Here is a 26,649-nt window from a genome sequence, read left to right as displayed (position 1 = left end):
GTCGGGCAATATAGTGTGGCTGGGAGGAAATGTTTCTCAGTAAAATAAGACTAAAACTCCTCATCTTCACTCAGCCAGAAATGTATCCCTGTAACTAACATGGAACACTTACTTACTCACAGTAAAGGTTGGTAATCTGGCTCTTTTTGTTTTTTTTATCCACATGCTGTCACCTTTCACAAGAGTCCATTCTGGGGACCTTTGACCTTGCTCATAATTACACCGCCACCATCTTTTCCACTGCAGCAGTGGCAAGTCATGGCCGCCCGAGTCCGATGGCACACCAGCCTCCTCCCCGCGGACTGCAGCAGGTTTTCTTGTCATCCGCGCCTCCTCGCTCCCTCTCTCCCTCTCTCTTGTCAGTGTTGCTCCTGGCGAAAGGCTGATACTTGATATTCAGAGGATAGCAGCTTTTGTCTCAGAGATTTAATCAGTGGCTCTGCTCCCACTGCAGAGGGGCGATGGAGGGAGGGTGGAGGGGTGGCAGGAGAGAGGGAAGGAAGGAGAGATGGAGGCAGAGACTGTTTATGTGTAATGACACAATAACAAAGCCTGCCTGTAAAACACAATCTGCAAACTGTGCTTTTGAAGGGGATTTTCAGCCCTGGATTAGTGTCAGGCAGAGGGATATGGAAAAGGAGAAGAGAGAAAGAGTCAGGTTGATGTGATAGACAGGGGAGGTGATTTTGTGTGTGCAATGGGGGGGTTGAAATCAGTGTGTGTACAAACGCGCACATGTGTGTTTGTGCGTAATTTCTATTTAGCTGTTTTGTATTTATTCGGCTCCACAAGTCAGCGGCTGTGTGGGCACTCACACATTGTCCTCTCGGTTGTAAGCAAAAAGGGGATTAAAGCTGACAAATATGAGTCAAATATTTGGCTGCCGAATGACCAAAATGCATCTTGTGAGGGCTTATGTTGTTTGTTGGTTGGTAATAGCTGGCGTAGTGACTCTTTGAGACTGTTAATGGAAAGCTACTGAGTTGGTTAATGCACACATCCCATAAAAAGCATGCCCATTTGGTTGTAGCTCCTGCTGAAAGGAGTCCGAACAATGCAGTCTTTTAAGGCCTCAAATAGATCTTTTAGGTTGGAAGATGGGATGTCTTTTTTTTTTTTTTTTTTTTTTTTTTTTTTTGCCCCCATCACACAGGTGTTATGAGGGGTTTTTATTTTGGTGGAACGCAGGTGTTGAGATGAGACGCACAGGTGTGCATGAGTTCTGCTTTTGTGCTCCCTCGTATCAGAGAGACAGGAGGGAATGACAAAGAAAAGTGACAAATGTGTTATTTGTCTATTTGAGCTCGAGTTTTTCCTCTGACCTGTGTCGCTCCAAAACATCCCACTTCAGCAAGCAAACTGTCCTGTCAAGGAAGCACCTTCTTCACGCTTTATTTTACTTTTGCATCAAAATGTAAAAGCCCTGCTTTGCTCTGCTGTCCGTTATCACAGTCCTTAAACATGTCATCCCTCCATCGTACCCCATATTCAATCAATAGAGGCTGGGAGCCAGTGAGCATGGCTAAACAGAAATATTGTTCAGGGGAAGTGAGATGTGAAAGGAAAAGTGTCAGGGTGTGTTTGTGTGTACGCGTGTGCGTGCGTGTAGGTGTGATGGTATACGTTTGTGTGTGAGTGTGTGTGTGTTTCTGTAGATGTGCTTTGCTATTGTAACCCTGCTGATTGGATTGTGTTTGACAGATATGGAGTCTGGAGAGCGGCTGGCCTCCCCTGCGCCCACCCTGTCTGCTGCTCGCACCTCCTCCCCTGCGGCCTCCTCTTCCTCCTCCTCCTCTTCTTCCTCTTCGTCATCGCCTGCGCCCCACTCTAAGAGCAGCCTGGCCCCAAGCCCATCAGCACTGGGATCCACCCTCAACACCTCTGGTAAGAAATCGTCCCCCCTCCCCTTATGTGTTAATCTTGTGTCTTTAAAAAACAAAACAAAAAAAAACAAAAAAATGACACGTGAGAAATGTTGACGCGCAATGTAAACAGTGATCACACATCCGTAAGAGGGACTCTAAATGTGGTCACCTTCATGTCTTGATAGCATTCAGAATCCATCCTCATTTCTTTACCATGAAAAAATTAGTTTCCCCCAGTATTAATTATACAGTTATTTTGCAGTCGGTGTGAATACACCTCTCTCCCAGCTCCGAGGATTTTTTTTTTTTGTGTCCTGACAGCTTGGGTTGCAATTGAAAAGCTGCTGCATTAATGAATCCCAAACAATTAGGGGGCTCTTTTGTGTGAGAAACACACACATGCTTTGCCATGTCTCCTGACAACCTTCAGCTCTCTGGCTCCAGCTGCCTCAGAGTCAGTCTCAGCACGCCACTGTGCACGCATGCATGGGTGTGTGTGTGTGTGTCTACGTGTGAGATGGAGAGAGAGAGGGAGAGAAAGAGCCTCTGCCTGCATGATTTAACATTTGTTAGCCACTCAGTGTCTAGTCAGCCCTGTCCGGCCTCCAGCTTCCTTTCTGTGTTATGGTCAAAGCCATTAGGCAAAGAGGAGTGTGTGTCCTTGTTTTTGTATGTGTGTAAATGTGTTTGTATGTCTAGGTGTTATCCAGATATCTCCTCTGTGCTCATATTTTTCTCTCTCCTCATCTCCTAATGTGCTGCTGTTTTTCCTTATAGTCCCGCTTTATATCTTTATAGACACGACTGCACACACTTACAATTGCTCTAAGTAGGAAATATGATATCCAACATTTTCTGTGATTGTAGTGCCCCCCCCCCCCCCTCTCTGTTACAAGTAGAGGAAGTGGGAGAGAGCAAAATAAAAATAAAGCCCCTTGTGTTGCTGTCAGGATCCTCAGTGTTGCCCAAAACGAAGAAGAAGCCATTAGGAGCATCTTCCTCTAATGCATTATGCATCCCTCTTATCCCTCTGTACTTCTATGTGTGCTCAGATTTTCTAGATAAGCGATTTTTAGATTTGGATGAAAGACTTGGAGGCAGAGTGTTGGCTCTAAACTTTTACCTACTTTGTGAGAATCTAGCAAGCCAGGCCTTTTTCTTAAAATATTTTCTTGGAAAGCATTTTTAGACTCGACCTCAGATATGTGCAGTGGAGTGTCTTACAATAATGCATACTTTGCTTCACATTTTGCCACATTTTGATGAATAATCTCTATTGACAACCTGTGAGACATACCAAAAATTGTGAAGTGCTTGAAAAATTGCAAATTTCCTAATATAATGGCCTCTCATTTGTTTTTGGCCAAATATTCTTTTGGCAAAAATTGACTTCAGATATTATTTTAGGAAGGTAACAAAATGAAACATGATTTTAAAAAAATTTGTAGATTAAAATCTGAAAAATGTGGCCTGCATCGATATTTTGACATGCAGTGTACACAAGGAGATCAGTCATCAAAAAAGCACCAGCAAGAGCTGAAGAAACCTACTGCTCAGGTTGCAAATTTGTCAACACAACAGCTATTAATCATGCACAAAGTTTGTGATTGAAATCAGACAAAATGTGAAGACGTTTAAGTTTTCAAAAAGTTTCACAAATAAAAATTGAAATAATTGTGTCATTCATTAAACCTCGGCCCCGTCCAGTGTAACTAATTCCTCTCAGAAGTTGCCTTATTAGCTAATAATCAATATAGCTGTTGTGTGGAGTGCTCAGAGATTCATTAGAGAACATTACTGAAGAAACCAAAAAATACAATGGACCAGTCGGGGAAAAAGCTGTGATGTTTGAAGCAGATAATAGAATGAAATTTTATGCTTTGAAGATCTCACTAAAAAACTACAGAAAACTCAAAAGAGTTTAAATAATTTTGCAACCCACCATATTTATGGCTGTTTGTTTAAAGAAGGTGAAATCATCCTGTTTCCCTTTCTACTCTGTCTTATGGAAAGAGAACCATTTTCACTTGCAGCAGGAAACATCTGTAAGTATTCCAGTGTGTATCACAGACATTGGTTCAAGGTTCTTTGCAGTTTCGCCAGCAACACTTAAGGAAATAAAATCTGAAGAACACACACAAAAAAATGAGCACTGACTCTGTTTGCATGTGTCATTGATGAGGATATCACTTGGAGAATAAATAAAAGCTGATCAGCGCTTGTAGCGCTCTCTCCTTATGGGATCAACTCACGGATGCAATTAACTTAAATCTGTCTGTGGAAATTTGATTGACTGCAACAAACAACAAATTAATCCCCCTTCGGCAGCATCCAAACATGAAAAAAAGCAGGCGGTGCAGTTTGTCAGAGCGGAGGAAGGATTGAAGCGGAATGAAAAACAGGGCGAGGGAGTGAGAGTGAGAAACAGAGACACACAGCGTGAGGAAGAGTGAGTAGGTAATCCGAGGTATGTCTTTCCCATGCCTCTCTCCCACTTTAGATTTTTAGATTTAATTATTCGCCTTCTGGAAGCCTGCATTAATATTGAAAAGGCATTTGCAGATGTCACTTTGTGTTGCCTAGAATGAAAGAAGGGTGCAGAGGAAGGGGGAGAGGTGGGCACCCTAGGCGTAAGTGAATGCTGTGGCCGGCCCTTTTTTAAGGGGGGGTAGTTGCGTTGGAGTCGTTTATCTTCGTATCCACGAGCTGACGCTGGCAAGGCGGGCACATATACATATTCAGCATATTCTAATGACATTCAAAAGGCAGAATTTGCTGTCTCGTGGCAGAGAAGGACCTTGAAGCCAGCACAAAGGGCTACACTCTCATATGTCACACACCAGGATGCTGGCAAGGCCACATAACCACAGACAGTTTGTTCACACCTAAAAATACCCCAAGATTCTGCCCATGTTCATTTTTAGATTTTTCTTTCGTAAGGAGCATTTATAACTGACCCCGTTATTATATGCTTGACTGCATTAGATCAGGAAATGCTGTGCTCCTGTGTCACTTTGCTCTACATTTCTGTGATGTGTGCATGTGTATAGAAGTTTGACATTTTCATCTGCAGCATTGAGCACAACACTTTCTTTTTCTACAGTCATCACTTTTCTCTTTTCTTTCTTTTTTTTCTCTTTTTTTTAACTTGTGTATTACCTGGCTTATGCAGAGGCATCAGACAGGCTTGCCTTCCTTTTCTGGAATAGAAATTGAATTTGCATGAAATATGCTCACACCAAATTGCATCTGACTCTGGGAGGAGGTAATACGTGGCAGTCGCCCCTGCCAGAAATGATTGTGCTCAGGAAAACGCTAGACGATGATGATGTTGATGAAGTATTCTTCTGAGCTGGAATTGAATGCCAAAAGGATGGAAGGAGGTTAGCTTTTTACACCTTATATAGATGGTTCACTTTTTTTCCCTCTGAGGTTGTCCAGGCATATCCAGTTTGCAACATATAGTGACACCGATTTTAAGCAAAAGATACATCAGCAACGCAGTAGATCTGAACTGAAACAGGTGAATGGTTTAGCATGTACTTGCAAGCATTAAGCTGAAGCACGTGTATGTTGTGCAGTTGAAAATTTGTGCAGTTTTCAGTTCATCAAAACTCAATGTTAAATTGAGTTTTGATGAACTCAAAACTCAATTTTGAGTTCATCAAAATTGATGAACTCAAGAAATGTTTTTCACATTTCTTTAGTAATGTGAAAAACAGTGACACCATCAAAAACATTTAAACCTAGCCTTCTCACCCTGTCGATTCCTACTTCAGGACTTTAAGATGGTCAATTTGAGAAAATGTGAAACATTTAACAAGGGACTAACACAGAGTGAGCTGTGTAGATCAGATTTAAAACTTTAATTTCTTGGATGGAAAAATTTAAATAGCAACCAAGTTCATTTTCTGAATGAATCAATGTAAGATGGTGTATTCACGATGGTAAACTGAAGCTTCTGCTTGAATAAAAAATATATTTTTAGAAGTTGCAAGAAATGTGATTCTTAAGGCAACTGTCAAAGTACTTGTAATGTGTTGAGTAGAAGACTGGAACATTTGATTTATGATTTTATTGTGCAAAATGAAAGGAGTTTTACATTTTCTGTGACTGTTGACTGTTAGTAGTCAAAGCATTGAGAGATTATGCACACCTGTTGCTGTATGGGTAGTTCTTTAAAACATTGCCTTCCTTTGTTTACATCTATCTAAGCCCGACTGTTTGGAGGAGTGGGAGATCAGCCCTTCATTGGCTCCACGTTGTCAAGTGCCTTCCCTCTGGTGAACCACCCTGCCTTTGGAGCCCTCTACACTGCCGGGGCGGGCAGGCCCGAGTTCGGAGGCCTGGGCTCAATTGGGATGTCAGCTGCTCTGGCTGCCCACCCACAGTTAGGAGCTCTGACTGGTAAGCAGAAAACGTTTGAATTCCTGGCAATAGTTCTTGGAAATAAAATCACACCACTAATTAACCCTCCGCTCCTCTCAGAGTGGTGGCGAGCTGCTGAAGCCCACGGACGCGGAGCTGCTGCCTTTATCCCCTCTTTCATCGGCTTTCCTCCTTTCTTCGCCCCCCACATTCAGCCCAATCACAACACTAGTCCTGTTCAGGTCAGGACGCCCGGCAAGAATAGCCACGACCCGCCTAAAGGTACAGCAGTTTGCTAAAGACCCCTTCATTGATCTGTCTCTCTTCTTCCACGCTCTGTCTTCCTCCACAACCTAAATCCACTTTGCCCTATGATGAGATTTTCCCTGTTTCAAGATAGATTTAATGACTTCCACTGCTCACTTAGTCATTCTATTAACTTCTTTCTCTGGCTCTTTCCCTCGTGTTCCCTCTCGTAATCTCTGTTTCTTGTGCTCTTTTAATTTCACAGTATCTTTTAATTTATCTTTTATTATGTAAACCACTCATGTTGGGCTTGTGCCTCGTATGGCCAAGCACATTTGATGAGATACATGTATAAATCAATATTTTTATTAGCCCCATTCCATTCTGCAGTTAGTTCCAGATATTCAATTATCCCCTTGTTGCCAAAGTTCTCAGAAAAGATGAAGCTGATCAGTAATGCGACAGATTTTGTGCTTCCAGGGGTGAATGGTGCAATGAATGGCAGCGGGGTCTGTCCTCCTACCACACAATCAGGGAGCTATTCTGCGAGTCCGACTCCCGTTCAGGCACCAACAAAGCCGACCAGAAATTCTGATCCGTCTAATATTCACCGTAGCAGCCCTGAGAACAATCCATCAGAGTTGGTGGAAAAGACGATTGTAAAACCTAAAGAGAAGGTTAGTGCTTACATCAAGTCTTCTCCTCAAAGAGAAATCTCATGATGTGATGAAGCTGATTCTTACTGTTTTACATGTAGAAGTCTCGGAGAAAGCCAGCAGGGGCTTCTTTGGCAAGTCACAGTGAATCCGGCACGTCCTCGGACAGCTCGAGCGACGGCTCTCTCAGCAGCGATCTGGAAGACCTCGCAGAAGAAGACGAGGATGACGATGACGATGAGGAGGACGATGAAGAAGATGACAAGCAGAGTGAACTTTCAGAATCTGAGAAGCAGATAAAGAAGAAGGCACAGGTAAAGATGAAACGAGAACAATCAAGGCAAAACGTTAATGTGGAGTCTACCATCTTTATTTAAAGCAACACTGTAAATATATATTATCATAAGTTGTCATCCCATTTGATCGAATAATTTTCTGATGATTGTCCAGGTGTTCTTACCAAGCACTGGAACTGGAAAGAGTGAAAGGTCACTTTCTAGGGAAGTCCAGGTCAAAAAGGACAACCAAGCTAAGAAGGTGCCCTCCAACCCCCCAACTCTTGTGCCATTACCCTGCTCTGTCTCCCCGCCCACCTTGTCCCAAACTTCGCCTCTGGGCCCGCAGAGCTCCAGGACTCGGACTGAAGGGCCGCAGCAACACTTCAGTGTGATTCAGTCCACTGGCCTGGCTGCCAACCCTAAGCCTCTCGCACTCCTCACCCAGCCTCGTCGGGAGCCGTCACCAACCTCCTACCCGATAGCTCTCACCACATCCCCAAGAGCGCTGTCCAGCACTGCCTCTCCCAAACCTCCCAAACTGCTGCCGTCCTCCTCTCCCCAACACCTTCCTCTCTCCCTCTGCTCCTCCCCAAAGCCCCTCTCTGTCCCCTCTCCACCCCGCTCCACCCTCCTGGCATCTACCTCCCCAAAACCTTTTGGTTTGACCTCGTCTTTAACGAGTCCACAGAAGTTGTCGCTGAAGCCACAGAGGCACACTGTGACCAGTGCCGCCAAATCCAACAAGAAGAAACAGCTGGAGGCCTCACTGGCACAGATCAGCGAGTTCAGGCTCAAACAGGTAGGCCTGCCTGATGATTGCAGTTTAATGTCATTTTTTTCACCCTCTCCCTATATTCACACAAAGATACAGCAGTTACCACATTGTATGTTGTGAGAAGCAATCTAGAGAATCACAGCTGCACATCCAGCGTTAGTGAACAAAGTTATCCTCGGCAAATTGACTGTAATGAAATTATTCACTAAAGCTGAGCATACAGTTAGACCCGCAGCTATAATTATCTCCCGTCCTCATCATTACTATCAGATGACCTGCACTTCGTTAAACCTTTTAGCCAGTCTCTACATTTTTCAAGAGAAAAACGCAAACAACTCACAGACATTCTAAAGGGAACATACATGCCTAAGAAGAAAGTAAATCTTTATATCTTCACAGGAGTGACTGCAGTTCCACAGCATTTTAAAAGTGTTCTCTGTTAAAAAATGTGTAAATTAGACAAAGTTGAAAAGTCCAACTTATTCCAGAGCGGATAAATGTAATTGTTAGATATAGTTGTTTTTTTTTTTTTTTATTACTTACTCTAAAGTATTGACACCTCAAACAGTTGCTGTACAGTAATTTTACCTAAGAATTTTTATTATTATTTTTTTTAATCTACGCTGTTTTAAGTTGATCAGAGTTTCTCGCAACTATTGATAAGTGATCCTTCATTTTCTGTATCCCTGGAAACACATAGGATAGGACTCAGAAGTTCAGGTATCTTATACAATAGCCACTGGGCTGGAAAATGACCCATACTTATCTTGGCACCCTCCACAGCAAGTGCTATAGTAGTGGAAGTAAAATGTCTCCGCAGCTCTCCATTGAAGTACGTTAGAAAAGAGTGTCCTCTTGACTTCTTTAGTCTCATTGATAACCAGTAGATGTTATTTCAATACCAACTGACTAACGTTAAGCTATGCTTTTAATTAAACCATCACAAATGTAAGCATGTCTGGGACTTTAACTGGGATCTTATCCTATGGTTGCAAAAGACTAAGATTAGGATATTCCTGCCACAACCCTCCAGGTGGGTTTGGCATGAGAGAAAAGATAAACATGTGATAAACATTATTTTTAAAAAATCCCTGAGAACCTTGTAAGACTGCACAGCATCAAACCTTTTGAAATATTAAGGGGTTTCACAAAAAAGCTGGTAGATTGTACCCCTAAATAGAAAATATGTAATCATTTAGTCTCTCGTCATAATGAGAATCAAACTCATGTGGCCAAATCAATTGATAAATTGTTAACAACCTTATCGCCATCTCAGCCCCCTAAATCACATAGAAAACCTGGAAGAAACACCCTATAAAGGATGTGCAAAATACAGTGGTCAAAAATCCTCTATCAGCACCAACCTTCGAAAATGTTATTATTATTGGCAATTGCTAAAAGGGATCTATATAAAGCACATAAAGGGGTAATGAAGTGTGCCAACAGTAATTCTGTTAAGTATTATTTCTTAATTCACCCACTAAATAAATTGTATTTATATTAAAAGTCATGCAAGATTCTGCTGCTACAATTAAATATACATATACTTTAAACATCTTTAGTGGTATGCTAATAAATGTGGCCAGCACTGTACATCAGAGGAAGTTTCATGTCTATTTGAATTTTTAGAATCATGTTGCATTGTGGACCGTAGAGTGGAAAAGTTATTAGCACGATGGCTGGCTGGATGGATGACGGGGTTATTTCTGAAAGAAGTTGGTCTTTTTGAATGAAATATTTCAGTGCTTTTGGGAGAACATTTTCAGAATGCATGAATGATGTAGTATTTGAAGTGGCCTAATGAACTTCACCTTGTTATTTTGTTCAGTTTGTTAGGTAGCTATATTCTGCTTGTTGATTCCAGTTGTTTTCCTCTCGGAAATCTAACTTGAGTAAATTAAAGTGTCCATCACAGCATCTTTGCAGGCATTTAAAGATGCTACAAGCTAAACATGTTGAAACCTCCTTTCATCATTGGGTCATTAAGCTGTATAATTAATTTAATGTTATAGTGTTCCTTGTTTTGATTATTTAATTTTTACTGATTTACTTTGCTCACATTTGCTTTTGAATAACTTGTTGATAAACGGGTTATTGGTTTTAGTTTAATCTCCATTGTATTGCACTTCTTGCAGTGTAATTTGCAGTTAGTTCAGATGAAATTCTTTCAAGATTGACTTTTTTGGCCCTTCGCTGTAAAGATGTCATTTTTCCCAAATGAAAGTACTATAACGAATTGCATAAACATATTGAGATCTTCTTATTCTGTGAAAATCACTTCTCCTTTTTTGTTTCAGCAGGCAGAGAAGTTTACACTGAGCTAAATTCCCCCTGTGGTTTTAGCACTGTTACTGTATTTCATGGTCTGTGAAATTGATTTGTTTCACTTCATATCACATCCAGTTGAAAGTGCAGCATTAAAGTCTAACCTGCTTTTGCTTAAACACAGATTGAACTAAACTTGTCACCGGTACAGAAAAGGCAAACATGCCCATCCGAATGGATGATAACGAATGTTCGACTTTTCAGATGTGCAGACAAGTAATTACAGTTTTAGTAGGATACGCAGTGTCTTTTTTTGCGAACTTGGACGATAACAATGTCTTTGGTTATTGCTTTTATGTTCTTTTTGTTTCCCAAAAAGAGGCTTAGACACATTTAACCACAGTGAAGCATTGTAGTTTTGTCACCTGCTCAAACAATCCAAAGCAATGCGAACTGACAGCTAGAGTGGCTCCACTTTGTCCCGTTTCTTTTCTAATTCTTTTTTTCTGTAACCTCTTTTTGTTCCTTACATTCTGCATCACCCCCACCCCCTTTCTCCTCGCCTTTCCTTGATCTTTACCTCCCTTTTTCTCCACAGACTCTCATGTCCCAAGGGCAGACATTCCCAGCTGAGCAAAAGAAGCAGCAGCAGGGGCCAAACAAATCCCCTAAAAGGACGTCGCTGTCTTCGCCACCATTGCCACCTGTTCCGCCTACTGCACCCCAGAACAATCACTCCAACCTCTTCCTTTCAAGTGCCCTGCTGGGTCTCCCCGAACCTCATCACCCAAATGGAGTCATCCAAAGCACCACTCAGGACACACCTTTGGCCCTCATCACCAAACCTCGCAAAGATGCTGCCTCTCAGGGCAGGTCCCCCCAGCCCAACTCGGACGCTGGGTCGATGCCTGTCAATCTGAGCACAGGGGCATGTAGGACCCCAGCGAGTGCCCAGGCTGGTCCTCCATCGCAGCCTCCAGCTACCTCACCCCATGCCACGGGTCATACATCTAGAAAAAACAAGACGCCCAAGGTTAAAGGGCAGACACCAGCGCCGGGACAAGCAGACCCTTTAGCTGCCTGGAAGGGCTTCTCTCAGAATCATCTGGTGCAGTCTCTGGTTGATTTGTTCCGAGGAGCAGAATCTGGTGTTGGGATTCCTGGAGTTAGTATCCCTGGGGTTGGAATTCCTGGCGTGGGAATCCCTGGAACGTGTAACCCCACAGCTGGTCTTCCAGCCAACAAGGAATCAGACGACTCGGGAGACGACGACGATGATGATGAGGATGATGATCTCGAAGAGGAGGATGAAGAGGACTCTGATGATAGTCTTTCAGGTAGGGATTGTCATTCTGTACAACCTAAACATAACTAAGAATGAACATTTTTAATAACCACCCCTACACAAGTCAATTAAAATCCACCAATTTTCCCTTGACTGCTAATGATTGGTGATCAGAAGGCCGAATATATGAAAAGCCTTTTTTTCTCTTATTTATCAAGTTCCTCAAAATTAAGAACAAACTTAAAATTCACTAGATTTCTTTTCCCCTTCCATTCTCTATAATGGTTAACTAATGTCCTTTTTGTTGATTCTTATGTTTCATTTCCAGAGTCTGACAGCAACTCTGACAGCGACATTTCAGGAAAGAAAGTGAAGGAGTTAAAGCTGCTGCCCTCTGGATCATCCAAAAAAGAGATGACTCCTCGCAGGCTTACCAAAGGTCCAGAGCTACTGAACACCTCAACCAACCACACCGCCACCAGCTGCTCCCCTCTCAACCTACAGGTCATCAAGAGCCCCTCTGTTGCCACCAGCTCCAGTGCCTTGGTCTACCACAGCTCTGCAGGCTCTTCTTCCTATAGCCTAGCTTCTCCATTAGGTAAAGCCTTGCATTGTTTTTTTATTTTTTATTTTGTTACTTACAATACCTTGTTAGAGAGAGTTTGTGAGGACTGATTTAAAGGTACTGGTGGTCAACATCATACAACTATATATTTAAAAGGATGAAGTACGTCAAAAGTGCTGTTGTGGAGGCTACTCTGTGTATGTTTAAGAAGCAGAGGGTAAAAATACTGTTTCATGTTAACATTTGTTAACAGTATGATGAATTTCTGATTGAAAAATCACTTGCTCTCCACAATGACTCTAAAAACCAGGTCAAGGAGACGACATCATATATAATAAGAATGGTCTGCCCACAGATCTGAGAGTACATTGTTTGGTGTTAAACAATGAGTTCCGCTTTTTTCTCTGCAGGTGAAATGTTTATTCTGGTGCTGCATGTATGTTTTTAATGTAGCAATAATATTTAGGACTTGTTCGTGTTTTGTGAGAAGCTTGGGTTTTGTATTGAGGAGGTTGACTTGTATTTATGTAAGGAACCCATGACAGCCAAAAAGCCGACCTTCAAGTTTATTTAGTGTCACAGAAGTATCTCCAGGAAATTCCAAACAAAAATGTAGGAGGGGTAACAGACTTAACATTTTTACTTGAAGGGACAGTTCAGATTTGTTTAGAAGGGGTTTTGTGGAGAGTTTATGATGAGTTAGTATGTTTTCTGCTGTAGATACACTATTGGTTGTTTTGTTCCGAGAGGCTGAAGTGGATTTCTCTCTTACAATAATTCCAAGCCATTCGAGCAGTTAATAGGAATGTTTTTGGGGGAATAATTGTTTAATTTTCTTAATTTTCTCTACTGTTCATGTGCATTTTCTTTTCAGATGAACAGTCATTGTCACAAGACAAACATAAATAGCACTTTTCTAATCAAGCAACAATCTATGGCAAATAAAGTTTTATATATTATGAAAAGAGTTTACATAAGACATGGTAACATTTTTGTTTGATTTGTTGATTTGAAATCCTCTTTTACCTGGGCCCTGCTCAGTCTACCTTCAGCCTCTAGGCAAAAAAATCTTTTTGTATACCTGCATTGTTTAAAAGGAAGACGTAATGAGGAGTACCTAAAGTTAGTGAGATACTAACCATTCATAACCTCTGCTGAGAAACCCTTTTTTTAAAAGTCTAAGCAGAACTCTAGTTAAAAAATAGATGCTAATGAAGTTAAACACTAATTAGCCTTCAAGCTAATCATTACATATAGTTTACCTCATGTAGTTGTATTTTTGCCTTATGGCTGTAATATGCAATCAATTTAGGTTATGCGGGATAGAATAATACAGATGTACACTTAAGTTAAAAAAAAATTAAAGAGAATAAAAAAACACCATTCAACTTTTAAGACAAAAATAAGTTAATAAATTCCTCTCATCCTATTTTGGTGACACATGCTTTTTGTATGATATGAAGGTCCAGCTTGTGTTTTTAAAGTGACACAGAGGGATGCTAAGATTTTAAGAAAAAGTAAAGCTTTAAAAAGCCTCACTCTAGAGAGATCCACTGATCCTTAGTGCGATTTCACACGGAAGGAAATTTTCCAGATTTTTATGTAAACAAGGGGTGTAAAGCTGTTGCCTAGTTGTTCCCTTTGGAATATTGTTTGCTATTTTCAACCTAACCATAAGGCCTTATGGGGCACAAAACTCTGTACAGTCACACTTTTCACAGCTCCCACAATAGCGCCGTAAATACTATCAAATGCATAAAGAATGCAAGTGTGCTGCCTAAAAGGAAATATACTCCCTTTATACTCAGGTGAGTATGAAGAGGGCTTGTTCCTCTTTGCAAGACAGGAAGGAGACAGTTTGTTGTCATGGCTCAACCGCAGCTCTGAAATCCTGTAGGGGCATGCCCAAGAGTCCTGACAAGTTGCTTGGCACTGCAGCAAGGTTTATTTCCGCCACATTCAATGAGAGATTACGCAGATCACAGAAAACAGGACATAGGTGTAACTAGCCACGAAGCAACACATTTACAGTGTTTCACCTGCATAAATATCTTTCTGTTTCAGTATTTGGCGTTTACATACCCATCTAGTAAAATGTGGATCAAATGCTATATGTGTCATACAATGCTGGTAATGGTGGTTAAAAAAAAAAAAAAAAGAAGTGTGTCTTCTCTTGATATGCGAGTTTTCCCTGATGGTTCACACCACCTCTCTACAGGTTTAGGGAAAAGGAAGAGGGTGATGGATGAAAAGGAGTTGATGGTACCTCTGGAATTGGGGTACGTACAAGTTGTTCAGAGTCAGAAAATAAGTCAAGTGTATGTTTTATTTAGCAATCACTTCAAATTGTTCTGCTTTCATACACGGTGCAGTGTGAAGAACGAGCTGCATGAACACCTGTTTTATTTTTTCCTCCTAGGTGGCGGAGAGAAACAAGAATCAAGTCGGTGGGTGGACGCCCGCAGGGTGAGGTGTCCTACTACGCTCCCTGTGGCAAGAAACTCAGACAGTACCCAGACGTGATGAAGGTATGTTGCTCTCACTGTGCCGCATTCAGTCTCATTAGTGATGCACCAGCAAATTTGTGGGCAAACCAATGAAACAAACGATTCATAACAAGACATATAATGTTAGTCGTTGCTGACGGCATGTTTCATCGATTTAAGGGACTATGTTTAAATTCCTTTCGGAATATTCGGCTTGCTCACAGAAATGTTTGTGTGTCAGTATTAGAGAACTTTGCCTCTGCTTCTGCTTCAGCTCAAATCCCACCCCCATCCCGCTTTCCACGACCCTAATAGTGAGAGACGGTGCTCTTAGATTCACTTCTTTTGCCAATTTATTCACCTCTCCCTGCCGCCGAAATGATTAATGCTTAGTTTCGGGGGATGCACAATTTTGCTCCATTTGCTCAGTATTCAATTGTGTCTAGTCTTCTGTGTTTGCTTCATTGAAATTTCAAGCATAGCAGTCATCCAAACTGCCTCAGAGTATGGTGCTGACAAAAAAAAAAATGTCTACGCAGTAACATTCACTCACTTCTACTCATTCAGCAGGCAGTAAAAGACTAGCAGTGCCACAGATAAATAGAAAGGGGCCAGAATTGTGCATCCCAAGGTCAGATCCATTTTTCTCTCCTGAGAGCTTTTGCTCTTTTTTTTTTTGTCCCCTTGCTTTTATAATGATTAGTAGCACTGCACAGACGCACTGTTGTCATAGACTTCCTTCAGTCTAGTGCCTCCAAGATGCTTTTCAATGTCGCTAATTTCGTTTTTTTTTCTCCCTGCCTAAACCAACGGCATTATTATTTTCTCTTCTTTAGTATCTATCCAGAAATGGAATAAGTGGCATCACGCGTGATAATTTTAGCTTCAGTGCAAAGATAAGGGTTGGTGACTTCTATGAAGCCAGAGAAGGACCCCAGGTGACTGCCTTTCATCTCTCTCTCTCTGTCCCTGATCCCTGTTCATCTTTTCATCTAGCTGCCGTCAAAGCTTCGTGCAGCAGTCACTGTCACTGATAGGAATCAGCCTAAACCCTCAGTAGTCCGGGTTCATAGGCTTCTCACTGTGCATGAAGAATGTAATAATCAGTTGACATTACTTCCACAGGTGACCAGTGATATGTCACAGTTCTGTGAAAAAGTCTTCATCCACTCCTCTTTTTTTGATTTTGTATTGTATGATCCAGACTTTCTTCTAATTGTTTAAATTCCTCTGAATGATTGGCTTCATTTTAATCTTTTCCTTTAGACATAAAATATATTTTTTAAATGAACCTTTCTGCTACTCAGTCGTTAGTTATTTTGTTTTAGGTGCAGAGGAGTTGTCACACCATGCGCTGCAAGCAGATTCTGTAAAACATTGTGTCATTAACATTTTACATTTGCAATTAGTATGGTCCGCAGTGGACTGGCAGCACGTTCCATCCTAGACAGAAATTGAATGCTTATAAGAATAGAACAACACAACTTTACCATAACTCATTCAGACTTCCTGTTGTTTGCTGACCGATTTGACTTACAGCTGGAATAAACTACAGACATGTTGAGGAAAACATGGATTACATTTAAACATCTTCTTATATTTCAACACCTCACAAATACTAAAAAGGGTTAAATTCTTCTTGCCTCTGTAATAATGTCTACAAACCGTGTTTGTTATCAGTTTAGACTGGTAACGTTTGCATATGTTGTTTTTACTGATCAGATAAAAGTAAATTTTTAAAATTTCGATAAGCTGATCACTGGTCAGGGTCAATAGAGCTCCTAATCATCCAGTGACTGCTGCCACTGGTTGATATTTCTTGGTGCACTCCTACTCATTTTCATTTCAATCCAAATACTTGGCCAATTTTAAAAAGTTGTTATATTTTTTAGTCCCTTACCACTTCTATATATATCATGTACAGTAAAATACCTAAGCTGTAGGGAATGATACTTAATAAATACTCTACACTTTTGAATATATTCATACCCCTTTCAACACTCTTTCATGTTATATTAGCCACAAATCTTAGTATGTTTTATTTGGTTCTTATATAACAGACCAACACAAAGTAGCACAAAGGCTGAACACAAACCCGTGCTACATTTTTTCAGACTTTCATTAGTAGAAGATTGTGAAAGCCATTTTTTTTTTTCTTTCACTTCACAATTATACGCTACCTCTTGTTGGTCTATCACATAAAATCCCAACATGTTACACCAAGGTTTGTGGTTATAAAGCAACAAAATGTTGCAAAGTTAAACGCGTAGGAAAATTTCCTAAAAGAAACTGTACATGCACAATACTATACGTAGACATTTCATTTTAGCTCTATAGTATATCCACACAGGTCACACTGTACCAAATGTTTATCTAATTTATACACCTGCCAGGTTTACGTTTAAAGTCATCTTTAATTTTTACTGTTAACAATTTGGAGACTTGAATCTTACAGGGAATTTTGTGGAGGGAGCTAAACATTAAGATGATGGTATGAGGGCCTTGCTGTAATATCAATAAAGATATGTCAACATGCAATTTTTAAATTGAAATTTAAATAAAAAACGAAATGAAAGGTGAGGGATATGTACATTTTTTGATACTGATACTTATCTTACAGTGTTTAATTATCCATCTCTCATTTCTATCGGTAACAATTGTCTTGGTTGTATAAAAAATATTTTTCATTTATTTCTTCTACCAGGAATAAAAAATAATTTTGGGCTTGAATCATTTTTATGAAAACTAAGTAAAAGAGCAGCTATTGTTCAAAGGTCTTTAAAAGCCTGGCAGAAAGCTTGCACAATGATTGATCAACGCTACTTGAGTAGAACATAAAAAAGTCATGCTTCTTGGATTCATAATACAAAGAAAGAAGGTGTGGGTAAAGACTTTGTGTGCAGTACTTTGTGTCTATGATGCAATGAGTGAAACAAGAAAGTAGGTGTGTGTGTGCATGCGTGTGTGTGTGTGTGTGTCATTTGAAGCATAAATTTAAAAAAAAAATTTACTTGGTACATTTCTGAAGGAAAGAGAAACAGAAGGCATCAAATGTGATAGGTTTGTTTTTTTAATTATAAGTATATTAGAATATTTATCCTTTATTAGTCCTTAGTAATATAATCATTTTCTTTGTTAAACAAAGTACTAAAAGAATGGATTTATCTGCTTAAGCTCACTTTGTCCTCCCCATCGTTTGTTTTTCCAGGGTTTGCAGTGGAGCCTGTTGAAAGAAGAAGAGGTTGTTCCTCGAATTCTGGCCATGGAGGGTCGCAGGGGTCGTCCTCCGAACTCAGAGCGGCAGCTAGCGGGAGACGTTACCAAAGCTAGTCGACGGAGGAAGGGTCGGCCTCCCAACGTGGGCGATCAGCTCGTAACTGAAGGGCCCAGCCCCAGTGAGGTCAAGCTTCTGCGCAAGCTGGAAGCTCAAGGTTAGAACAGGAAATGAGCCCCGATGTTGATGGAGCAGTTTCTCTACCTGTATCAGCAGCATTTCTATTTTTATTTTTTTTTTTCAAATGGATATTAGTTAGTTTTCAAAGAATGTGGATAAGAGTTGGCATCTCGCTCATGCTTTGTTCCACTGAAGAAAAAGAAACGTACCTTTTTTAAAAAAAAACAATCTACTTCTACTTTAATTGCCAAATTAAACGTACCTTTTATTAAGCCCATATTTCTGTATTAAATAAGTTTTTTTATAAGTCTGGTGTTACATTCTGATCTTAAATGTTTGTATTTCCATTGACTATAAGCAAAAAATTTTAATAATTAACTAAAATGTGGGCTTTAAAACATCTGTCGGTGTGTAATTCACCTATGTAATGTCTTTCACTTGGTGAAACATTAGTGAAATGAATGAACTTTTTAATTATATTCTAAAACATTGAATATGACTGCATAATTCCTGATCAAATTTGAAGCAGTTCACAGGAACATGAATAAAGGAAAGACATAAAACGCTGTGGAGTATTACAGCCGTGTTGAATTTTCCCCTGAAGTTTACCGCTGATAGTGCTTTTCTTTGTTCTTTGTGCAGAAATTGCCCGACAGGCTGCCCAGATGAAACTGATGAGAAAACTGGAAAAGCAGGCGCTGGCACGTGCAGCTAAAGAAGCTCGCAGACAGCAAGGTGAGGTAGCACAGAGTGGTAAACATGCTGGTGCAGGTTATTCACTTGGTCAGACTGTCACTTCGAGCTACTTTGATCTGAATGAGTTCAGTATGAATACCGGCAGGACCTTTTGGGGAGCTCATGCTGCTCTTACAGCCTTTGTTTGTGTCGATGTTCATCTTTAAAGCGCAAGCTTTAATCTTCTCCCTACTCTAATCCTTTTGCTACCATGCTGTTAGTTCATTATGCTTATAGATTTTTTTTTTTTTTTTTTACATTTGGATATGCATGGTAATGAATTTCAAAATGTGAAATATCATTTGCTTAGCCTCCACTTATATTGAGAAGTGAAACCACAGCTGTGGGGTGTAAGGAATCACCACATTTCAACCGTTTTAGCATTTCAGGTTTATTTCATCACTTCTTTAATTTGACGTGAAAATTAGCTCAAATACAAATTACTTAATATTATTGATAGCTTTTGCTTTTTTTATTGCCTTTTCCATAGAAACAAATTTCTTTGTTAGGCTGTTTTTGCGAGTAACTTAATGCCATCATCTGGTTAATCCCCTCAAGCTTTCAGTGACTTTTAAACCTTCACTGTTTAATTAAAGAGTTGTCCTGAAAACTTACTACATGTGTTAAACGTACAACTGACTTTTGCACATATTGTCAATGGCCTGAAATAAGTGGTTAGAGTAGTATTCTGAACACTAATAACCAGGAAAAAACGTAAATAAACTTAACAAGCCTCATGTGTATTCTATAATCCTGAACCTGGAAAACTAAACAAGATAAGATGATCCTTTTTTTGAAACCATAAGTGGGAAATTTAATCTGTCAGAATGTGGACAGTACAAAATAAGAGTAATGAAAATGAAAAACGGAATTAAAAAAACAGTAAAGTAAATGCTTTTGCTTCTGGTCTTTATACTGGGATGAGCTTAAATGCAGCTCAAGTCAGTTTAACTTTCAGATGTCAATAAGCCAATATGATTCTCACAAATGTCTTTTAATATCCCTCCCGTCTCCAGAAAAATAATAATAATCACCAGTTGGTTGAAGTATATTTTTCGGAGTGAAAATTCGAACTGACTCCCCTTCGTATGTAAACAGCGGTGTCACTTGATTGATGGGTAAACTGTTATTATGTTCATAAGTGTTGATCTTGATGATTCCGAGATTTAGTTTATTTTTATTAATTTATTCATTTTAGCTTTATATAGGAACTTAACTGAAATTTGATTACATAACATAACATTTTTAAAGGGAAAAAGGCAGGAGTATAAAACATCATATGTGTACATTTCAGTGTTTGAAACTAAATATGTCTGAGTACAAAATTATGAATTAGCTGCTCACAAGAATGCTTTTGGGTTTTTAAAAACGATAACATAGCAACTTATTTGAACCAATTTAAAAGCTAGTAAAACAATTATCTCCAACTCATTTATTTTCACTTTGTATATTTTTCTACAACCAGATCATTTTAATGAAATATTCGTTCTTTTTAGGCATTGTTTGTGTTCACTCTTTCTTGCTGTGAAAAGCTCACATTGCACATTCTGATCTGAGCACAAGCACATTTGTTCCTATGAATTCTCATGAATGTAAATTGTGGTGCTCAATCCTTTTTCTGGCCAGTGATAAAACACCACCTTGTCTCTTTGCAGCCATCATGGCAGCAGAAGAGAGAAGAAAGCAGAAGGAACAGGTCAAGATACTCAAGCAGCAGGTGTGTGCTGATGACATGTCTGTCTGTTTCTCCTTCCTATTCTTCCTTTAAAACCTTCGGCACTGAATCTTTGGCTAAATGTTGTTGACTTTTGTCACAATTGCTGTTATTACTGCTGCTTGTAAACTTCACTGTATATTTTATCTTGCGAAAGTGGAGTCGTAGGAAAGTGATTTTGTAAGTGGATGTCTTCCACTGTCTAAAATATTAAGAGATTATGTTTTGGTTTTTTGTTTTTTTTTTTTCTTGCAGGAAAAGATCAAGCGCATTCAGCAGATTCGGATGGAGAAAGAACTGAGAGCGCAGCAAATTTTGGAGGTAGAGAATCTGATCCAGCAGCACCTCTGATTAAGCAGAGCATTCCTGGATAGCTGGAGCCCCCAAGTCTATAGTGTTTTAATCTTCCTAAAGCTCATTACTGAACAGCAGCATGCATTGGAGGGAGTTGCGTCTTCTTAGGCATAATTCCACATGGAACTAATGCTAAATTGGTCTTGGTTGACGGGTGTTGAATATTAAAATGGATGTTGCTGCCTCTTCAGACCTTATTTAAATTGGACAGAAAAGTCTTTTTTTTATCAGACAACAGTAACAGTTTAGCATAAGTGGGTCAAGGGGAGAAAAAAAAAGTGCTGTTTGCCACACGCAAACACACATTTCAAGTTGCACGCACGTCACACATCTGCAGACGCACACAATTATTCTGTATGAGCTTCAAAGTGTTTTAACAGGACTAAATCAATTTTGAGTTGACACGGTTGGCAAGCCACACTTAACAGGAGGCTTCAACATTTTCACAATTACACGTTAAAGAGATACATTATTCATTCCCTCTGTTTTACAAATTTGACTGGCATTCAGGAGCGTGGAAATCTTTGCTCAAGCCAGAAAGCTGCAAACAGTCACTTTACGTGCAACAAAGCTCTCAACCAAGACTGATTGATGTGTTCCTGTCACTGTTCTTTATTCATAGGCCAAACGGAAAAAGAAGGAAGAAGCTGCCAATGCCAAAATATTAGAGGCTGAGAAGCGCATAAAGGTATGTTTTGCAGAAGCATACATTATAATGTACGTTTTAGAATGAGGATGATTATGTTAATTAAAAATGCATAATGGGCTTTTACTACTTGAAAGGCACAAAGCAAACAAATGAAAAGCAGCATTTAAAATAAACAAAAGTCCCATTTGTCTGTAGTCATTTCCATGATATTAACAGGAGGGGAGCATATTAATTTCTCCTCCCCACACCCTGTCATTTCTTTCCTGTTTTCAAGGAGAAAGAGTTGAGGAGGCAGCAGGCGGAGATTCTTAAACACCAGGTAGGCTTTTACTACAAGTTTCTTAGGCTCTCAAGTGAAATGATTACTAATGTAAGAATGTATTTAGCTTAAGCATGGGCTGGGATCAGATTGTCACCTTGAGTAAAAACAATACAGTTTCCTTCCTTTCACTGTTTACACAGAAACTTAGAACAAAAATGTAAATCATGTTGCAATTGGTTAAACTTGAAGAAGAAAAGCAACAATTATAATGACAATTTAATGTCATTTATTTTTGGCATTTTGAAAAAATGGTCAAATTTAAAAGTATTTTTCAGTCCTTATTGCACAGAATATACCTTTTTACTGCTTTTTGTAAGTAGCAAGTTGATGTTATCTTGGGAGGCTTGACAAACATGCTGCTTGTAGTTTGGAAATTGTAGTTTTGAACCAAAGTTATGCTTGTAAGGATGTTTTTATTTTCACACCAATGCTGTCTGTGTTGACTAAGACAAATTCCAAACAGCTCAAATCTGTTTTTCTTGTAATCCGGATTCTTTAAGTCAACGTGACTGGCAGTGTGCAGTCATAAGTAGGGGAGGGGCAACACTTTATGCTCCATGTGTCCGTCCTATCAAAACAACCTTAAACTGTAAGATTGAAATTAGCGGTTTTGACCACTGAACCACTGATCAACCAGCCCATGCCTGATTTACCTTAAACATCCTTAAATGTGTGTGTGAGTATAAATTTAAACACAATACATAGATGTGTGAGAATATGAAGTATGAATGAGATTAGATCCGAAACATGTGTTTTTAATGACTTGTTTCAGCATTTCTCTTTGTTGAACTCCTTGCTTATTGGTATTGGTGATTACTTCTGTTCCATAATACTTTGCCAACTCTCTCTGCCAGGAGTTGGAGAGGCATAGACTAGATATGGTATGGGTATGTTTATTTTTGTACATCTAACACCTGCATCGTGTAACTGGTTGTGTTATGGTTGTCATAGCAATGCATTAAGTGTAGCACTGGCTGCTGTCATACTACATTCTTCTGCATGGCTTTCCAGCAAAACCAACAAAAGAGAAAAAGAGTCAGTATGCTGCCTCCATCTGCTCGTCCTGAGGGACAACTGACCCTGTCACGGTGGCCAGGCAGCTTCTGTCCCCCTCCCCCTTCCTCGTCCTCCCCTTCTACTCAAAATGCATTGCAAAGACTGCTCAGCAATCCACACTCACTGTCTGAGAGAGAGAGAGAGAGAGCGCGCGAGGAGTTTCCATCCATCACGCATATCGTCTAACTGTTGTATCGGAGTAGCCTGTGTCACCCATGAGTGCTTGACGATTTCAGCCCAGAGATCGAGCTTGTGTCTGTTCGTCCGTGCATCTGTTCTGCAGTCCATAGAGTTCTGGACTTTAACCTGCCCCGTGCCAGCCTCTCTGTCATTCACTGTTCCTGTACTTTGCACAAAGAATGAAAACAGCTACTGGGAGTCATTTTGTCTTCATGGTGGTGGCACGTCCAGGAACATACCCCCACAGTCTTAACTTTAGTGTTAAAATTGACCCATTTCACAGAAGGTTAAGAACATATTTGATTCCACCATGATAACAAATATGGTTCTGAGTAGTTTGTTTTATTTTGGCCTGGCTCTCCTGCTTGTAGACCTTTTTTTTTCCACTCATAATGCACAGTTGCAGCTGAATCTAAAGATTGGCCTATTTGTATTTAAAAGGACTGAGGAAATCAATGCCTCGCCCCACTTATGACTTCATTCAGAGTTCAATGAGTGGGTAAAAAGTGAGATCCATAAAATAATGTTGACCTTTATGCCTGTTTTTGTGACAGTCTCTATATAGGTTTTTTTTTTTTTTTTTAGGATTAAAAGGATCTGTGGGTTTCATTACCTCTTTTAAAATTTTGCTGTTTTACATTTGTCGACAAAATAAACAAATAAGGGAAGACATTATTACTGCAGAGCAGAACTTGTGGTGTCTAGCTGTTTATTTGTTTGGTTGTTCATGACTATGATAAACCAATCTTCACAAACAGCCTGTTTTAGTCTCTGTGTGCTGGGAATGTTTTTGGCAAACCCTAATAGCAGCAACTGTGTCTACCTGGTAGATCACAGAGGGAATGACAGGTTGATACAAAGGAACAGGAAACCGTAAAGAGATCACATAAAACGATAGTCACTTACCAGTGAGTCCTGTGCCCTTTTGCAGTAGGCGGTGTGTCATGCACCAAAAGAATAACAAAGATGTCTCATCCTCAGCAGTCACATTTTGTGCTAATACTTCAGCTGCCAAAACCACTAAAGTGGAACTGCTGTTTTTTTTTTGTTTGTTTGTTTGTTTTGTTTTTTTTTTTTGTTTTTTTGTTGGGGGGTGTTCTGCTTTTTAACTATCCGTTCCTCTTTGCCATTCCCCCACCAAATATTACTGGAATGAGGTTGAAAATAAAGATCAGCGTTGACTCGCGTAATTTTCTTTTTTTTTTTTTTTTTTTTTTTTTTTTTTGCTGTTTTGATCGCAACGACCGAGTGGCACGTCAGACAACTTGTTGGAACTAGCATTTTCTCGCTTTTGTTGTGTCAGCTTTAGTTTAGAGGCGCCGTCAACGATTCAAGCTGCTTCTTTTTTCCTTTTTTTTTTTTTCTGAGCCTGTCATCACATCTACTTTGTATCGCATCTATGTGTTGCTTTTTGGTTGTCATTGTACTACCGTACTGTTCACTTATGCTTCCACCATACATGTGAAAAGTGTATACATGTTGAAGCATTGTTTTGTGTTTGTTCGAGTATGGTGCCTCTAATGAATTCAGTTTTACCTGAATACATAAGCAACTCAGTCGACCTTGAGTGCTGTTGGTACAGTGCGTGCACCTTAATGCGACCACTTTTTTTTTTTTTTTTTTTTTAACCATTTTAGGAGAGGGAAAGGAGGAGGCAACATGTAATGCTGATGAAAGCTGTTGAGGCTCGCAAGAAAGCAGAGGTAGTTCACATGCACACGACCGAATTCAGAAACACACACAACCACATGGCCACTGCCATAAAAAGGGGCAAAGTCATTATTCTCTCCATGAATTCCCGCTTTCTCTCCTTCCATTGCACACTTTTCCTCCCTCCTCCCCCCCTACTCTCATACTGAGTTAAAGGATTCTGGCCCTCAAGCACTTTTCCTCCGAATGCACAGCAGTATTAGGGCTGAATTCTAACACTGCTCAGCAAAGTCATGTAAAGCCCCTTGTCTGTTTTTGCACACATAAACGCACTTCCTTCACTTCCCTAATGCTCCCTCAAATTTTGGACTCTAGGAGCGTGAACGCTTGCGGCAGGAGAAAAGAGATGAGAAGCGCTTGAACAAAGAGCGCAAACTGGAGCAACGGCGACTAGAGCTGGAGATAGCGAGGGAGCTGAAAAAGCCAAATGAAGACATGTGTCTTTCTGACCATAAGGTTGGTGCTCTTTCTGTTATAAACACTGTTATTAGTCGCATTAGCGATAATACTGATGATGTACTGGGAGCAAAAGACTTGTGAGAGCTGAGTTAGTGGAACACTTTCTCGGGCCAGTGTTAAGATCATATGATCGTGAATTTTTAGACATGTGTTCCCCCAAGTGGTGAAAGTGAGGAACTGCAAAATAAAACAAACGCTATGGAAACTGTAACCTGGAAGTAATCATCATGTGAAGTCCAGCCAGATTACATAACTGCTTTTCTGCTTTGATTTGCATCTTAATACATTAGTACACCATTGAGAAGTTAATTATTCTGTGTAACTGAATTTCAAAAAGTAAGACTTTTACTTGGACACTTTAAACACAGTTACATATTTCAGATGGGGGTTTTTGTTCATTTTGATCATTATGGCTGTTTGCTTATAAATATCCACTATTCAGAATATAATAATATTAGAATATTCCATAAAAACAACAACAACAAAAATTCATAAGTCATTGATACCTTCCAGGAGAAGTGTTAGTCACAAAGAAACTGGGTGTTTACAGGATGCTGTATATGAGAATGTTAATGAAATGTTAAGTGGAAGTAAAATGTGGGATAGAAAAAAGTGGTATAACCAAATAAATAACTGCAGTGAGAGGATTCAAGTATTTGGGGGAGATTTACAAGATACTGACAGCAGCCGATGTCAGTGTTTCAAAAGTTGCCACACACAGATATACTCTGCACATGGGTGAAAGCCAACTTACTGAAATTAAATATTTTAATTATATGACCTTGTTTGTAAGGACTCTACATAATAAAAAAACATAAGCTTTGGAAATCAATTAGCGAACTATTTAACTAACTATTTGGTAATATCCTAATGTCTCCTGCATATTGACTTACTCACTGCTTTATGTTGTTGACATTAGATTTAGTAGGCGAACCACAGCAACAGCAGCAGCAATCAGAATTTTCCCTGTTTTTCTGTGTCCAGCCTCTCCCAGAGTTCTCCCGCATCCCTGGCCTCATCCTCCCTGGACGGGCAGTGTCAGACTGCCTGATGCTCATGCAGTTCTTGAGAGGCTTTGGAAAAGTTTTAGGACTTGATTTGAACGCAGATGTTCCCACCTTGGGAATGCTGCAGGAAGGCTTGCTCAACGTGGGGGACAGCATGGGCCAAGTTCAAGACCTTCTGGTGAAATTGCTCTCTCTAGCAGTCTGTGATCCCGGTCTGCCACCTGGACAAAAGGTACAGAATTTGTATTTGAATCAGGAGGGATTTTATGAGAGGCTTAGA

General features: G+C 39.9%; 1 protein-coding gene across 10 annotated transcripts in view; it reads left to right on the top strand.

Annotated features, from left to right (window-relative positions):
* baz2ba (bromodomain adjacent to zinc finger domain, 2Ba) overlaps positions 1–26,649 on the top strand; it is a 75,347-nt gene that overhangs the window by 40,231 nt on the left and 8,467 nt on the right. For 4 of the 10 annotated variants that reach the window (XM_044143637.1, XM_044143672.1, XM_044143628.1 and 1 more), the window contains 21 exons: positions 1,702–1,884; positions 6,081–6,272; positions 6,354–6,515; positions 6,960–7,156; positions 7,237–7,449; positions 7,586–8,212; positions 11,052–11,790; positions 12,067–12,336; positions 14,522–14,582; positions 14,723–14,831; positions 15,626–15,727; positions 17,998–18,220; positions 18,826–18,918; positions 20,574–20,635; positions 20,888–20,953; positions 21,609–21,674; positions 21,910–21,954; positions 22,812–22,838; positions 24,831–24,896; positions 25,219–25,359; positions 26,347–26,601. In XM_044143637.1, the coding sequence (XP_043999572.1) occupies positions 1,704–1,884; positions 6,081–6,272; positions 6,354–6,515; positions 6,960–7,156; positions 7,237–7,449; positions 7,586–8,212; positions 11,052–11,790; positions 12,067–12,336; positions 14,522–14,582; positions 14,723–14,831; positions 15,626–15,727; positions 17,998–18,220; positions 18,826–18,918; positions 20,574–20,635; positions 20,888–20,953; positions 21,609–21,674; positions 21,910–21,954; positions 22,812–22,838; positions 24,831–24,896; positions 25,219–25,359; positions 26,347–26,601 (3,897 nt within the window). In that variant the 5' untranslated portion in view covers positions 1,702–1,703. The remainder of the gene's footprint in view (positions 1–1,701; positions 1,885–6,080; positions 6,273–6,353; positions 6,516–6,959; positions 7,157–7,236; positions 7,450–7,585; positions 8,213–11,051; positions 11,791–12,066; positions 12,337–14,521; positions 14,583–14,722; positions 14,832–15,625; positions 15,728–17,997; positions 18,221–18,825; positions 18,919–20,573; positions 20,636–20,887; positions 20,954–21,608; positions 21,675–21,909; positions 21,955–22,811; positions 22,839–24,830; positions 24,897–25,218; positions 25,360–26,346; positions 26,602–26,649) is intronic. The other 6 variants (XM_044143690.1, XM_044143664.1, XM_044143687.1 and 3 more) reach the window with 3 other exon arrangements.

This window comes from Gambusia affinis, linkage group LG02, assembly GCF_019740435.1.
Source record: "Gambusia affinis linkage group LG02, SWU_Gaff_1.0, whole genome shotgun sequence".
NCBI lineage: Eukaryota > Metazoa > Chordata > Actinopteri > Cyprinodontiformes > Poeciliidae > Gambusia > Gambusia affinis.
The sequence above is the reverse complement of the archived record's forward strand: the minus strand, read 5'-3'. Positions and strand labels throughout refer to the sequence as shown.